Source organism: Ambystoma mexicanum, chromosome 2q (genome assembly GCF_040938575.1).
Source record: "Ambystoma mexicanum isolate Mex_15411 chromosome 2q, UKY_AmexF1_1, whole genome shotgun sequence".
NCBI lineage: Eukaryota > Metazoa > Chordata > Amphibia > Caudata > Ambystomatidae > Ambystoma > Ambystoma mexicanum.
Window position 1 is genome coordinate 1,278,032,267 of NC_090924.1, and position 14,966 is coordinate 1,278,047,232.

Below are 14,966 nucleotides of genomic sequence, written 5' to 3' on the forward strand. Positions count from 1 at the left end.
CGCCGATAAAAGGCAGATTCTGGTGGGCAGGAACGGAGCTCGCTGGCTAGGCAGCCATATTGCTTGGCTGCTCAACAGCGCCCCCCCTCAAATTACATTTTTTGCCAACAGGATCTCCCCAGCACCATAGAAGAAGATTCTCTGTGTTTTATTTCTTTGCCATCAGCTTATTTATTTTATTGCTATATAAAGAATTTTCAATTACATTTTTTGCCAGCAGGATCTCCCCAGCACTATAGAAGAAGATTCTCTTCTATGGTCTTCGGGAGATCCTGCTGGCAAAAAATGGAATTTGAACATTCTTTATATAGCAATAAATAAGCTTCCAAACATTACATTCTGAAGGGTTTTAGCTACTTTATTTTGCATAACTTCAAAGCCAAATGTCAGACTGAGTAATTCAATGGATTTCAGATCTGAGGATCATTCATCAGGGAAATGTCTGTCCGTAGAACCCCAAAATACCTGCATGAGTCTACATGAAATATCAATGTGGCTGGAAGTTAAAAGCATAATGTTGAAGGTTATAAAAACTGCTTCACTTAAGACTGCCTCCCCGAAGAGTGCAGGTGATTAGAAATGGAAACTAGAGGTCACACCACCCCCAATGGCAAACATCTCTTTGGAGCTTCGGACTCTGGAGGGGCTGCCCCGGGGTGACACATGCCCCACTGTTGAGTGTCAGACTGCTGACGTCCCCTCCCCACCCTCAGTGAGGGCATTCTAACAAAGGAGTGGGGGTCGGGGGGGTTCTTAGTTCCCTTTTATAAACTACAATGTACACGATTCAAACCAGCAAGATAATCACCATCTACACCTGAAAGAACCAGAATGCTCTACTCAGCCTGCAAGGAAAAAGAGCTTTTTAGTTCCCTGTAGGTGTAATCAACCAGATCTGTGTAGAAGTGGCCTGACCTAAGCGGGGTTGTTCTGCCCTCCAGGAATTAGATTGTTTAATTGCAGGTAGCCTACCTAAAGCCTATGGTGTTTTAAAGAGGTTCTGCATTATGACGTGGTTGACAATGTCAAATACAGTTGACAGGTCTAAAATACTTTTTTTGACCATCCTTAGAAACCTTTCAGTTGTAGAATAGGGTTTCTCAATGGAGACAAAAACGTGTAAAGAATAGAGCAGTATATCATAAGGATGGGGGTGTAGAGATCTGCAATTTCCATCAGTGGATCACTTTCCAATGTAGTAAAAATCCTAGGTCTTTTGGTTATAGAATATCAGATATAGTCTCCATCTACAAACTGTAAAGGATGTTCCCAATCTTTTACTGTATTATGAAACAAAGAACTTAAAACAAAATTGTCTCTCATGTCTTAGTACTTGGCCTACCATATATGATTTCAGAAGTGGGATGCAGAGCTTTGGGACCATGGCTCTGATACCACATGTAGAGATTTTGAAGGTTGTATGGACCTTCCCCGAAGCTAGTTTACCACTCCTGGTCTGCCGGCCGGCCTACACTTGTAGTGTATTGAAAAAAATTACAATTCCAGCAGGAGCAAGGAGTACCATGTTGACTGAAGCAGAAATCCAGTTACCTGGTAACATCTATGGTCGTATCGCCTCGAAGTCCAATCTTGCTCTCCTCCACTCAGTGGATTTGAAAGCCTCTCTTTGACAAACTCGACTCACATGGTATCACGTACACGAACTACGCGGACGACACACAAGTACTTCTACTTCTCTCAGGATCATACCACGAAGATACCAAGGCACTCCACACGCCATCTACTCCATCATCCAGGCTTGGATGGCAGTTAATGGCCTCTGCCTTAATGGAGACAAGACTGAGATTATGATACTTGGTCAACAGAGCACCCTAGACAAACTGGACAAACTGTACGCCAACTTCTCCATTCACAACTCCATCATCCCCGTATCCACAGCTGTCAAGACACTAGGAGTATACCTAGACGCCTCACTATCAATGACCAGACAAGTCAGCGCAATCACTTTCTCATCTGCGCATACCACCAAACTTATAAACACCATCAAGCCATACCTCTCAAAACCTAACTGCCTTTCAATAGCCCGAGCAACTACTGGAGCCAAACTGGACTATTGTAATGCCCTCCTAGCAGGCACGTCGGCAAACAACCTCAACAGACTACGAGTCACACAGAACAATGCTCTCCGGGCCGCTCTTAGCATCCCAAGAAGAGAGCATATCTCCCAGGCCAGACACTCAGCCCAATGGCTCCCGGTAAAAGAGCAGATCACACTCAAAATCCTCACACACAAATTCCTCTCTCTTTCCGCCCGTCCTACCTATCAGAGACCATCTCCAAACCCTCCTCCTCACGTCCCACCAGGACGCAATACACCAACTTACTCCATATCCCACACATCAAAAAAGCCACAGCCGGTGGCCTAAGCTTCCCCTACATTGCTGCCAAGACCTGGAACGCTCTACCTGCAGACATTAGAGCGGAGAACTCACTCCCGATTTTCCGTAGGAAACTTAAGACCTCCTTCCTTGCACAATAATATGTGACACTCGCTAACCTATGTAAATATACTGCACTGTAAATTTGTACAAATGTCATACCTGCTCCTGTAAATTATGTATTACTTGTGTATATGCAACTAACATATGTCTGTAACAAGCGCCACAATGCCCCCGGGCTGACGTGCGCTCTACAAATCCAAATAAATAAATAAATAGTGGGTCAAGATTATATTTATTTGTATTTGTGCATTTATATACTGAAGGAACAATGTTCTTTTGATCACAAAAAAAGTAACATAGATAAGAAACAATGCTTGTTCCTCCTCCCGCTGCTCCCAGGCAACATGTGGGCTTAACTTGCCTCTCCCCATGTCTGATGCTCGCCCCATGGCTCCAAGGAAGTTCTGAATTTCTATCTCTCTCTCTTGCGAATACCTTCCCTTTCTGTTCACCAAATTCTTCCACATTCATTGCTCCTTAACACCCCCTCTTAGGTCTCCCAGTGCCTCCCACTTCACCTTTTCCTGCCTCTCCTGCTCGGTACCGTCCCCCTGAACCTTGTATTCCTCAACCTATCTTACTTCACCACCTCTGGCACCATCACCTCCACTCTGCTCCATGCTGGTCTGCTGCTCTAAACTGAAGCACTACCCATCTTCCTTCTTAGCTTTTAATAGTGGGGCGTTCCCTTCCCCTTGGCCAGGTTTCTCCCAGTTCTCTTTGTAGCTGGGTCTCATGTTTCTCTGTCTGAGGAATGGCTGTGGTGCTTCATTAATTCAGGCAGTGTTCTGCCACACATATAATGCCTCTGAAGGGGTGTCCGCCATCTTGGATTTAGTAGAATCCTCCATGCATGTTGGGACACGCACGCAGAATGTGAGTTTAGCTGGCTGGTTCTGCGCCTTCTCCAACTTTTCCTGCTCACTCACCACAGCAGCAGTGAACTCTTTTGGAGCTGCTCAGAGGTCGGTAAACGTTTCAATATTTTGCCAATATGTCAACACTTCAGGTACAGGCTCAAAATGCCTGAAAATTTCGCTCCAGTATTTTGGGTCTGATCATTTAAAGGTGTATGAAGTAGTGGCAGCTTGTACAAAGTGTTGTGTCAAGGACCAGGTATTCTCCCCATACTGTGCACAGGCCCTTCATCACATAGCATGTGGTGGTTCCCGGCTCTCTGAGTTGCCCCTACTTACACCCTAAGGGGTAGGTAGGGGACATCATCACAGTGGGGTCTGTGCTCAAGTGATGTAATGTCATTTGGCTCTTGTGGTGGGATGTAGCATGTTACCTAATGAGTTGGGTTGCCATGAGATTTTTTAGAGGAGTGTAGTTGGAAAACGTGTACTCTCCTACTGGAAATATCCATCCGAGTTGGGTTTATGGTCACATGTTCTTCACTTATTTCCTTAGATTGGGTGTTCATAGTCACCAGGGTCATGTTTCAATGGCGAGGCAGGAAGGGTGTTATCACAGTACTTGATAACTGAGGGTGAACGATAGCCGTTCAGTGCTCGTGGATGATGCTACACCAAAGCTTGTAAGGGTGGGTGTTCCTGAGCAGAGGAGATAGCCTAGCATGATTGGGTTTACCTTACTAGGTGAGGCAAATATTCATGAAAGGTCAGGAGGTGTTTGTGGCTGATATTGACAATGAATGTCCACTTATGATGGCCAGTTTGGCGAAGGTTTGTTAACTGAATATCTATTGAAAAACTACTTGCAGAGAATGGATTTCAAGGGTACAAGACCTCAATACAATGCAAAAATAGACATGTATTGTAATAGAGGCAAATCAATAGTGTATGAAAACTTTGTTTACACACATAGCTCACCCTTCCTCCTCCTACCCAGGAGTGGTTCATTCCAGCCCCTATCCCAATGGCCATTGACTCTAAAGTATCCTGAAATTGTCTATTAAGAATTTTCAGCCATACCACTTGTGATACACAGTAGGGGTCCAAACTACTATGATGTTGAGTATATACTGCTGTAACAATATATACTGTTTCAAGCCTCGAGAGGGAGAATGGTCCTTTGAAATTCACCTTCAATATGCTCTAAAATGTGTTTTCATATATTTTTCAGTTTTCATTTGCTTCAATTTGTGTGAGTGTCTCTGTATATTTTGATCCCGATTCTTTTTCCTTTCAGCTTTGCATTTCATTTTTTCTTTTAAGCATGCTTATGAATAGTATTCTTCCTTTCATCTTGGGAAATGGCGTGTCCATCTGCTCTCCCATTGGAAAAATTGCAAGCATAATCTCGCACCTGTAGAATACACCAGTTTCAAATATTGTGCCAGAAGGTATGATGCCAGTAAACAGTCCACCAGGATCCCCGTGCCAGATGATAAAACTCAATGAGAGTTACCACCCCCATGGCTGGAAGTATGCCGCCACAGTATGCCAGGTGCTCCCAAAATTCCACTCCACTGCACTATAACTAGCACTATGGAACTTGTTAGTCAAGTCCTTGTCACCATGCCTCAAAGCAATTCACTCTGGTAGCATGGATCTGATTTTATCCCCCCTACGTCCTTAATAATTTTGCCTCTGGTAGCCTGGGGCTAATTTCACGCTATGCCCCTCCACCTCACCCCTCCCTAAAACTTTTACCTCTGGATTCAGGGCTCGGCTAGCCTGCAGTGGTAGGCCCTTGCGAAAGGATCCAGGCTTGGCTCAGTAGGGCAGAGAGAAGTTCGACAGCACATTCACATAACCTGTACATTGCTTCTGCCTAGATCATCAGTGCCAATTGGTGTTTGGCTACCTTAAAAGTCATAAACCTTACACTGTCCACAGGGCTAACAGCGGTCAACAGGAGTTCTAAAATAGAGCAAGGAGGATACATTTCTTACTGAGTTCAGGCAGTGCCTGTTCTTTGTTTGGGACATAAGCCTACTACTGGCATGGGCGGTAAATGCAGTCACAGTCAGGGGCTAGCTGCTGGCCCAGACCACTATCAGTGGCGACAGTCGTCTCCTGGAATTTGACTCAACGTATTTCATGAAAACATCAGTTTAAATTAAATTATGTGGACACTGCCACCAACGGCATATTGCCCACCTGGACAGATCCCAGGAGCCATGTCAGCCAGTTCCAGGGCGGCTAGATTGCCGTGGGTAGAAAACTAGTGAGCCACACTTAACAGTGTTTCACATTTGATTGTACTAAAGTTGAGCTCCAAAGTTGAAATAAATCCCATCCAATCTTACTTGTTTTGTTTTTGATACAACAAGGCTAGGGCATCAAGTTCCCGGGCAACGCCTGGATGATCAGCCCCATAGGCGTTTTCACTGATTTCTAGGGCCTGCTTATACAGCTGTTCAGCGTTGCCAAACTTCTTGGACTGCACATAAACTCCGGCTAACTGGTGAAGGGACTGCGCCACACTCGGGTGGTCTGGATCCAGTGCAGTCTCTCGAATCTCCAGGGATCTCTGCAGAGGAGCCACTGCCTGAAAGAAATCACAACCAGTTAAATGACATATGGGCAATCCTCTCTATACTGTGCCATTGTTTGGGCATTTTATCCTAGTTTCACAGTTATTGTACATTATTTCTGATATTGTACAAAATGCTCCTAACAGAAAATTACAGCTTTATACCCTAAGAGACACAACCATATATTTGCCCCAAAATATGCATAAAGGGAACAAAGAGAGTCAACAGCTACCCCTTTTCAACCGTGTAAAGAAGGTAGGCCCATAGAAAGCAGATAGCTAGTTTGTACAAATACTGGCTATTGAAGGTCACAGACTGGTTTGGAAAGAGTTTTATGATAATTCAATGTATTCATAAGTTCAGACACACATCTAAAATCTGTAGGATCACAAAAAAACACAAATTAACCTTAAGAAACACACTTGAGCCCTATTCGGCAAGCAAGAAGAGTCTCAATCTGTTTTATACACCACAGTTGAGTGAGGGTTAGTCACATAAGTATATAGTGCGAATTCAAATACTACTTATAGACTGGTAGTATGTTATTGTTGCCAAAATATCCATGCAAAAGGCAAAACTTAAACAAAGCTAAATACTTGATAATTATGAAAGTGCAAACAAAGACTTGGGCTGGTCAATAACGATGCCAACACAAAATCAAGCCTTGCTAGAAGTAGGTCTTTTTTGTAGCTCTGTATAATGATCAGAGCAGTTTGTATTAGTTCACCCTGGCCATAGAGGAGTTTTAAAGTATAAAAAAGGTTTTCTCCTGGCAAAACATGTTCATGGAAAGACGACACAACCACAGACATAATACAGTTCATTGAGTGAAAATCATACATTTGAAGCTATATTGATCATATCTGTAACGCCAACATACGCTGTGTAGTGTCTTATAGCTAGTGAGTATAAGCTAGGAAAAAATCTAGTTGCCTTGTAAGCTAGCTAACGTGCTACTTTCAAAAAAAGGATGAGAATTTCTCAATGTAGTAGCCCGTGCTGTGAATGATCGATGAACGATTTTGGCCGAAAAAATGGCTGTTGGATCAAAGATTAAGGGACTGGAAATATTGCAATGCTCAAATGTGACAAGGGATGTAGTTATATTCGAGTTGGCTCCTACTAAGAATCGCGCTGCAACTTGTTGTAATGGGCAACATGTTCTAATACTTATTAAAAAAGACAGGAGGGAGGAGTATTAATTTCAATAATGTTTTTGCCTACTACCTTTAGCATATTTGAAAACGGTAATGTGAAACAAGCTGAGCCATCAGTCTCACTGGTGTCAATTCACCAATACCATAAAGGGAATGCCACCCCCGGAAGTGACATCACACTAAATAAGATCTCTGGTATACCACAGGAAAATACATCACATGACCTCCCGATCGACAATGAATGAAGTCGCATAATCAAATGATCAGTCATATTATCTGTGATATGCAGTAGGAGTCCAAACAACTATAATGTCAGAGTATATACTATTAAACATGAACTTAAAATGATATGTTAAGTTTAGAACAATGCGATAAATATAAAATCTTAATAAATCAAATAAAACAGTATTTTAACTACCAACCATTTATCAACTAAATTGCTGCCAGTATATGCCGAGTGTGCAGCCACGAGAGACCGGAGGTGCTACCATCAATGCAGAAATTAAAGGTCAAGGGCATTGCCATCATATGGTAGGGCACACTACCTTCACATGCCACACCTGCGCCTATGGGTCTGCTCTGACCAGGGAAGTCCAGGGAAAACTGCTGAGGTCTCGCACAGCCTAGCTTAGCTGGGATTAGAGGAGGAGCATGGACTCAACACATGGGCACCTTCATTCTCTGCGGGTGGCAAAAGGGGCTCGACAGCGCCAAGCAGGTTCCAAGTGTATTTCAGATGCTAAATGTCAGGGAGCAGGGCAACACATCTTGCTGTGGCTAATAGCTAATAGGGGTTAGTATGACAGTCAGAGATTGCCACAGGTCACATTTCAAACATATAGTTAACAAGAACTGAGACCTCTTCGCTTGCCTTTGAAGCTCTCCCCATCTGGACTTGCATCAGCTATGATGAAGGAAGCACCCCAGGCTTGGCAAATGGGTGTATATTTGCTGCTGACTTTCGCAGCAAGTAACTCTTCCATGAGACCACAGAAACCTTAAAGGTCTTAGGAATGATAGGCAGGTGGGCGAGGTCATGAGTTTTTGTAAGGTTAGGAATGATCCTTTAGCATACCCAACTTCCTAAACATTGCCAGTCAAATCTCATTTGCAACGCCAACTCCTATTGAGTGTCTTTTGTATTATAATGTAATGGGATGTGTCTTTATAAATTTAGCGAATTAACAGAATATCAATTTGTGCTTGGATCACACCTACCAAAAAAGCTAATCTGTGACCTAGAGTGTACCTGGAATTTTGCATCGCCCATGGTGCATTCTCTTGGTTGCTTAGGCATGCTCTTCCTTTCCCATCCCTGGTGGATCAGGTTGATGTGGCTAAACAAAGGCAATGCCCGTGCCTAATTAGAATTCTCATCTGGTACACCAGCTATTGGTGGGTGAGCAAGCTGCTTAAATCTGGGAACAACGGCATGATGGCCATCTGGTCCCCAGTCTCTTGTATGGGGATGTGCTGTCCAAACCAAAATGGAAAGACTCTCTGAAGGGAGGAGGCTTTCCTGAAACATTAGGAACGTTTGGGATATCAGTGAGCTGTCAGACCATTCCAGATTAATGCCCCAGAAAGTTTAATGCTCTTCCTAAATGTTTCTTTCCTACATCAGCCCAGACTGTTCCCAATGGCTTGGTGAGACCTTGGTTTGTGAGCGAGGGCATACTTTGATGCTAGGTTTTCAAGGAGTTCCCTCTGTGACCTGAAGGCCTAGTGTATAGCACATATGGTGTTTGTCCCACTCAGAGACCATGGTGTTTCTTCAAGGCTGGAGTGATATGCGCTCATATGGCTGGGTGTCAAGTCACTCACACTCTTGCTGCTTGGCTTTCTAATCTTTGTAGTTTCTGGATTTGGAATTGAGGGAGAGTGATTTACCTTCTTCGCAACCTGCGACAGGAATACACTGTTGTAATTGTTGAGGTGATCGCCTCACATTGAACATTAATAAACTGCAGAAAGTGGATTCTGGAATGGACATCATCATTTGTTTTTACATAACAAGAAAAGCTCTAGGCATGTAAGATCGGTATGTAATACTACTTAATCACTATAAAATCCAGAACAGAAAAGGCAGAGCCACCATATCACTCATGTCTGTGATGTCATTCTAATTTCCATTTGGGCTCACGTACCTACTAAACAATCTGGGATCGACCCCAAAAAAGAGCTGTTTGCTAGATACCATGCTCACAGCGATGTCTTTAGACTAAGGGCTAGACATATATATATATATATGTGGCAGGATTTAGACCTTTGCAAATCCACAGATTATGTATCAGTGCCCCTCTGTGAAGTCTTCGCAGTCACAACGGGACACCAGTTTGTGCTTATTGCAAACAACGATGCATATCAACGAGGAACAGATGGTTGAATCTGAAACCTTTCTCTGGCTACTAGATGCTCAAAGCATAGACTATTAAGGAGCCATGCGTGACAATGTAACTTGCAATGTGATGAATGCTGGAGCAAGTTCAATGCAACACCAGGGTGTAGGTGCAGCTACAGAGAGAAGAGATATAATGCTACAAATTAGCTTTTACATGTAGGATGGAACTGTGCACCTTCCATCATTGATCCTAATTATTTTCCTGGCTCATGTGAGATTTTTGTTAAATCAAACCCTATAGAACTTGGAAGATAAATATAACTTAATCTTAATTCTCTGTGGTAATAAACTTTAAATATATTGCCTATTCTCCCTCTCTCCAGGTGCCATGGATGAATGAGCCTTCAATGTGGTATGGTAATGTTAATTTGTAAAGCGCCTATACACAAGGCAAGTGTTACAAAGCGCTCAAGGAGGGAGGGAACAAGGGGAAAAACCAGTCATTCAGAGCCCTTGAAGTTGTGAACGATATAAGAATGCACATGCAGCATAAGTGCATATAAATACAGTTAACAGTGTTGATAACAGCAAATAGGTCTGACAACGATTCTGCAGTTTTTCCAAGTGCATTGAGGCACCACCATGCAGGGCGGGGGGACAGGGAACACAAATAGACGATCTTCAGAGCATGAACGTTCAGATCGTGCAAGTGCACAGATGGTACAAGGGAGGGGGGTATGGAGGGGAAGGACATGTGCAGGGGATGGGGAGTGTCCAAGTGCGCTCAGTTGGTCAGGAACTGGGGTAAGTGCTGAGAGATGCCACTCTCATGGGTCATTGACAATGTGCAGTAGCGATGAGGCAAGTGCTGGCAGGAGGCAAGTGCGGGAGGACTGGTGAAGGTGCCAGGGACCTGTGAAACTGAGGTCGCCAGGCAGCCAGTCAGCAAGCTGTGTGAAAAGGGAGAGCGGGATAGGGCGGAGAGAGAGAGGAGGGTAGAAGGAGAGCGAAGGAAAAGGAGAAGAGGAATGTCGTAAGGAGATTCCGGAAGCTATTCAAAAGGGAGGCCCCTGCTGAGGATAACGATCCTGTTAGGGAGAATTCTCTGTGTAGGCTGAATTTCCTAACCTAGTGAGTCCCCCAGCATCTTTTCCGGATTTCTGGGGTTTATTTTTTTCTCCTGCCAAGAGTGAGACTCTTTTACCCTCACTCTTGGGCATGATTTGAGTGCGTTTCTTTGACTCTAGATGTGTTTAATGGGCTATGGGGTCTTTTACTCCATAGGGCTCCATGTGTTTTGTGATGTGTGTTACACAGCACCCTCAGTGCCGTAACACAGGGGTGTCATAGTGACCCCCCAATATAGACTCCATACTCTGGGACTGACTACTGTCTCCCAGGGCATGTAAAGTCACCATTGACTTTACTAGTCTCAAATTCTGAACAGAACCAGTACCAACCATCATATTGTGGACGTACTGGCCGGGGAAATTCGATTGCCCCGGGGTCTGTTAGTCGAGGGGGCACGTCTCCACCCCCCTGATCGAGTTTTGGCTGGTGGCAGTGGATACTACTTTTTATATTCGACTGCAAATATTTTCCTATGGGATTTTCCCATTGTTCGAGGCTACCAACTTTAATTATTTAATTCCTATAGCCTCGAACATACCGCAGGTTTATTTATTTAATATTAATTCTCCGGTTGGTATTTTTTGCCAGAACTCGGTTCTAAAATGGCGTTTGTGTTCGCTTCTGTGACTCCAACCCAAGTTGAGCCCTTTGTTCCACTTTTTTGCTGGCTTCTCCACAGAAGCCTCCAAAAGTGGTGCCACTCTGTCTGGGTACCACAGGGGGTGTGAGAGGGGGTTTAGGCACCCTGGACTGAGTTACCTTGGTAACTCAAGTCGCGCTCTTGTGTGATTGGCCCAAGTGGTGAGCCGGCCGGCTCACCACTTAGCATGTTTGATGGACAGCTAGGCTGAGTGAATGGGGGTATGCTGCATAAAAGCAGGGCTTTGGGGACTGGAACTTTAGAAGTCGCCACAGGACCTAAGAATCCGACGAGGGAGAAGCTGAGCCGACCTGCTACGACGACACCACCGGTGGAGCCCTGCTGAACCTTCTCACCACATTTCCCAACGACAGAGGAGATCTCCAGCCCGGAGAGTCTTCTTCCTTCGACTGGTGGGGATAACCAGTCTGCTTCCTTTTTCGCTTCCTGGAGCATCTCGTGGCCGCCTTGCCTGTGCCAAGCACCCCGGCAACCGGGATACCACGTTTTACCACTACTACGAATCAAAGGGTACTACCTTTAACGGAAAGCTTGGCGGCTCGTTTCTTCCCTGGCAGTGCAACGACCTTCATCTTTCCTCCACGTCGAGATCTTCTCCTCCTCTGGACGACGCCGTGACTTGCACCCGCTGCCAGGAACAACAGCCCCCGCTGGAGGATCATTTCCACCTAAGGTACTGTGTTCCGCCCGGCTTCCCTTGCAACCGACTGTACGGGGTAGATTTAGCCCCTGGCTTTCGAACCTGGGTTAGCCTGGGACACCCTGGCTAAACTTTTCTGAGCCTAACTAAAATCTTTCTGAACTCCCTGCAAGACTTTTTAAGCCTGTTGTCATTGTGTGATCTTGGGTGCATTTGTGCTCTGCTCTCTCCAAGAGTGGGCCCGGCCTATGGACTTTGGCTCACAACTAACTTTTGACTTTCCTGCCTTGCTTAAGAGTTCCTAAATATTAGTGTGGAATATTTTCCTACATTCTGCCTTTTTCCCTCCCTTTTTCGTTAACTTATTGGAGTGCCATCTATAGTTAAGTGCTCACCTCTGTATGGAAATAAGTGGTGTTAACTAAGACTTGTCTGATAAGGAATAAGGGATGTATATATAATAATAGTAACTGTGTTGAGAGTGATTTACAATAATAGTGCTGGAGTATTTCAATCAGTGTGTTTTTAAATAAATAATTATATACCTTGATACTAAAGCTCTGGTCAGTGTTTGCTTGTGCTATTGTGTCGGAGTGCCTATTGTGTATACTTTGCATACTGCCTAACTCTTCTTGAGGGAAGTCGGACTGCTCAGCCACAGCTACCAGGTAAATCTGGGTGGTACAGACTGCTACCAAGTGGGTTTACTGCTAACACCTGTAGTCCTAAATATTTTGCAGTGTTCCCAAAGGGAACTGCACAGGTTTCTGCCTAACAGATCCCCCTCCAAATCTCTGCTTAGAGAACCGGCTCACTCGTAGAAGGTTGGAAGTGGATGAGCGGAGGGCTCAGGAAGGACAGCATTTAGGTAGGCATTGTTGCAGATCGGTAGGTTTGAGGCCACAGAAAGCATTGTGGACAATGCAGAGGGTCTTGCACTTGATCCTTGCAGCCACAGGGAGCCAGTGGAGGGATTTCAGCGCTAGAGAGATGCAGTGCCTGGGCTTGAGGCCAAGGATAAGTCTTGCGGTTCTGTTCTGGATGAGCTTTAGAGGGCGCAAAGCCCGCCTTGACAGAACCAGGGTTTTGTGACAGTGAGCCACTGGGCGAGGGCGCAAAGCCCGCCTTGACAGAACCAGGGCTTTGTGACAGTGAGCCACTGGGCGAAGGTGAGAAAAGGAAGAGTACCTCTGAGGAGGTACAGCTGGTAGTTGGACTTTTTAGAAATGTCTGAAATGTGAGTGGAGAAGGAGAGCGTGGAGTCGAAGATGACCCCAAGGTTTTTTGCCTCGCAGGTGGGTGCGGGAGCAGGGCCAAGGAAGGCCGGCCAGAGTGGGAGTGGGAAAGCGGGAGCAGGAGTCCCAATGTGAACAATCTCAGTCTTACTGGCATTGAGGCAGAGGTCGTTTGCAGCACACCATAACTGAATTGCAGATAGACAGTCAGATATGAGCGAGGTAGAGGAGGTGGCTGAGAGTTGAGGGTCATCCACATAGCACTGGAAGTTAGAGATGAAGGTGGTAATCACACGTGCCAGGGCAGCCATGTAGACATTGAAGAACCAGGGGGATAGGTTAGAACCATGGGGAACATCACAGGTTAAAAGAGTGATAGTAGTGAGAAAGGACCCAAGTTCCACCTGGGATAGGTGGTCGGAAAGGAAAGAGGTTAACCACGGCAAAGCCTGCCCTGTGATTCCCAGGTTGTCCCAGAGATATGCAATTAGGATGTTGTGGTTTACCTTGTCAAAGGCAGAGGAGAAGTCAAGAGGAATGAGGACAGAGGGAGTGTTCGTGTTAGGATGTGAGAGCAGGTCTTCCCAGGTGTTCAGAAGAGCAGTTTCTGTGCCTCTGGATGCTCTAAAGCCAGGCTGATGGTCATGGAGGCAACCAGCAGATTCAGCGTGGAGGGTGAGATGGGAGATAGCCAGCTTCTCCAGGTGTTTGCCCAGAAAGGGGTGATAGAGATGGGGCGTTAGTTTGCCGGAATGGAGGGGTCGGCAGAGGGTTTCTTAAGCAGAGGGTGCACAAGGGAGTGCTTAAGAGAAGTTGGGGAAACTTCAGTGGCAAAAGAGATTGCAGAGATCAGCCAAGGCTGGAGTGAGAGAGTCAATGTTGTGCTCAATGGTTTTGGAGGGGCATGGTCCACCTGTTTGGATGGGGCCTTCATAGACGGGAGTTGCCTGGCGACCTCAGCAGGTGTGATGGGAGTGCGAGAGGAGAAGTGGTGGAGGGGCCAAGGGAGGCTACAGAGGTGTTGGTGTAAGATGTGGTCTGGAAGTGATTGAGGAAAGGATGTCTTGGGTTTTTGCCATGAAGAGTGCAGCCATGGCCGAGCAAAAGTCCTGGGTGGCTGTGACAGAAGAGGAGGCTGCTGCAGAATTGGCCAGATCCTTACAAACTTTGAAAAGTTTGGCCATGTTGTTTGATGCCACGGAGATGCAGGCTTAAATAAAGACTTTTTTATTGGTGCGGATACAGAGTCGATATTGCCTTTGAAGGAGGCAGGAGGCCAGTTTGTCAGAGGGTCCGCCTGACGAATTCCATTGCTTGAATGAGCCCCACTGCGGGTGAAAAGATACAGGCAAATTCCAATCTCCAAGTGTCTCAGGTGGCAGAAGAAAATGGTTGTACAAAATACCAAGAGACATGTGAACCTTGTTGGTTTTATTAGGTTACACCGATCCCCAACAGTCCTATCCACTCTCCAGCTTCCAGCAACTGCCCTTCACAGAGTGCTTTTTCTTGGAGGCGGGATTCTAGAATCCAGTGCGGTGTAGCAGCACCTGTGCACATTAATCTGGGAGGCTGCCTGCGAGCTTGTGGTTGAGGTTGTGAGACGCAAGGTAAGGTATAACAGAAATAAACATACCTGATTGAGGAGCCCCAAGTCCTTCAGAAACCGCCCCAGCGTTTCATAGAGATCTGCCAGACAGGTTATGCTCTCTTCTCCATCACAGTTCTTTTCATACTGTTTCAGTGAGTCGAAATATTCCGCCGCCATGGAGCTCTTATCTTTCCCAACAAAGTGCCAATAGCTCAACAATTCTGCAAAGTGTCCCCTGTTTAACCAAAGAAAGTGGGAATATGCTAAGTCTGGACCGGCAATTAACACATGAAAAGCAAAACA

At 45.4% G+C, this 14,966-nt stretch overlaps 1 protein-coding gene across 1 annotated transcript in view; it reads right to left on the reverse strand.

The window, feature by feature from the left end:
* The window catches only part of NPHP3 (nephrocystin 3), a 1,212,810-nt gene that overhangs the window by 223,589 nt on the left and 974,255 nt on the right, over positions 1-14,966 (reverse strand). Inside the window, exons 21-22 of the mRNA XM_069648695.1 lie at positions 14,709-14,898; positions 5,680-5,921 (exon numbers count right to left, since the gene is read on the reverse strand). Coding sequence (XP_069504796.1) covers positions 5,680-5,921; positions 14,709-14,898 — 432 coding nt within the window. The remainder of the gene's footprint in view (positions 1-5,679; positions 5,922-14,708; positions 14,899-14,966) is intronic.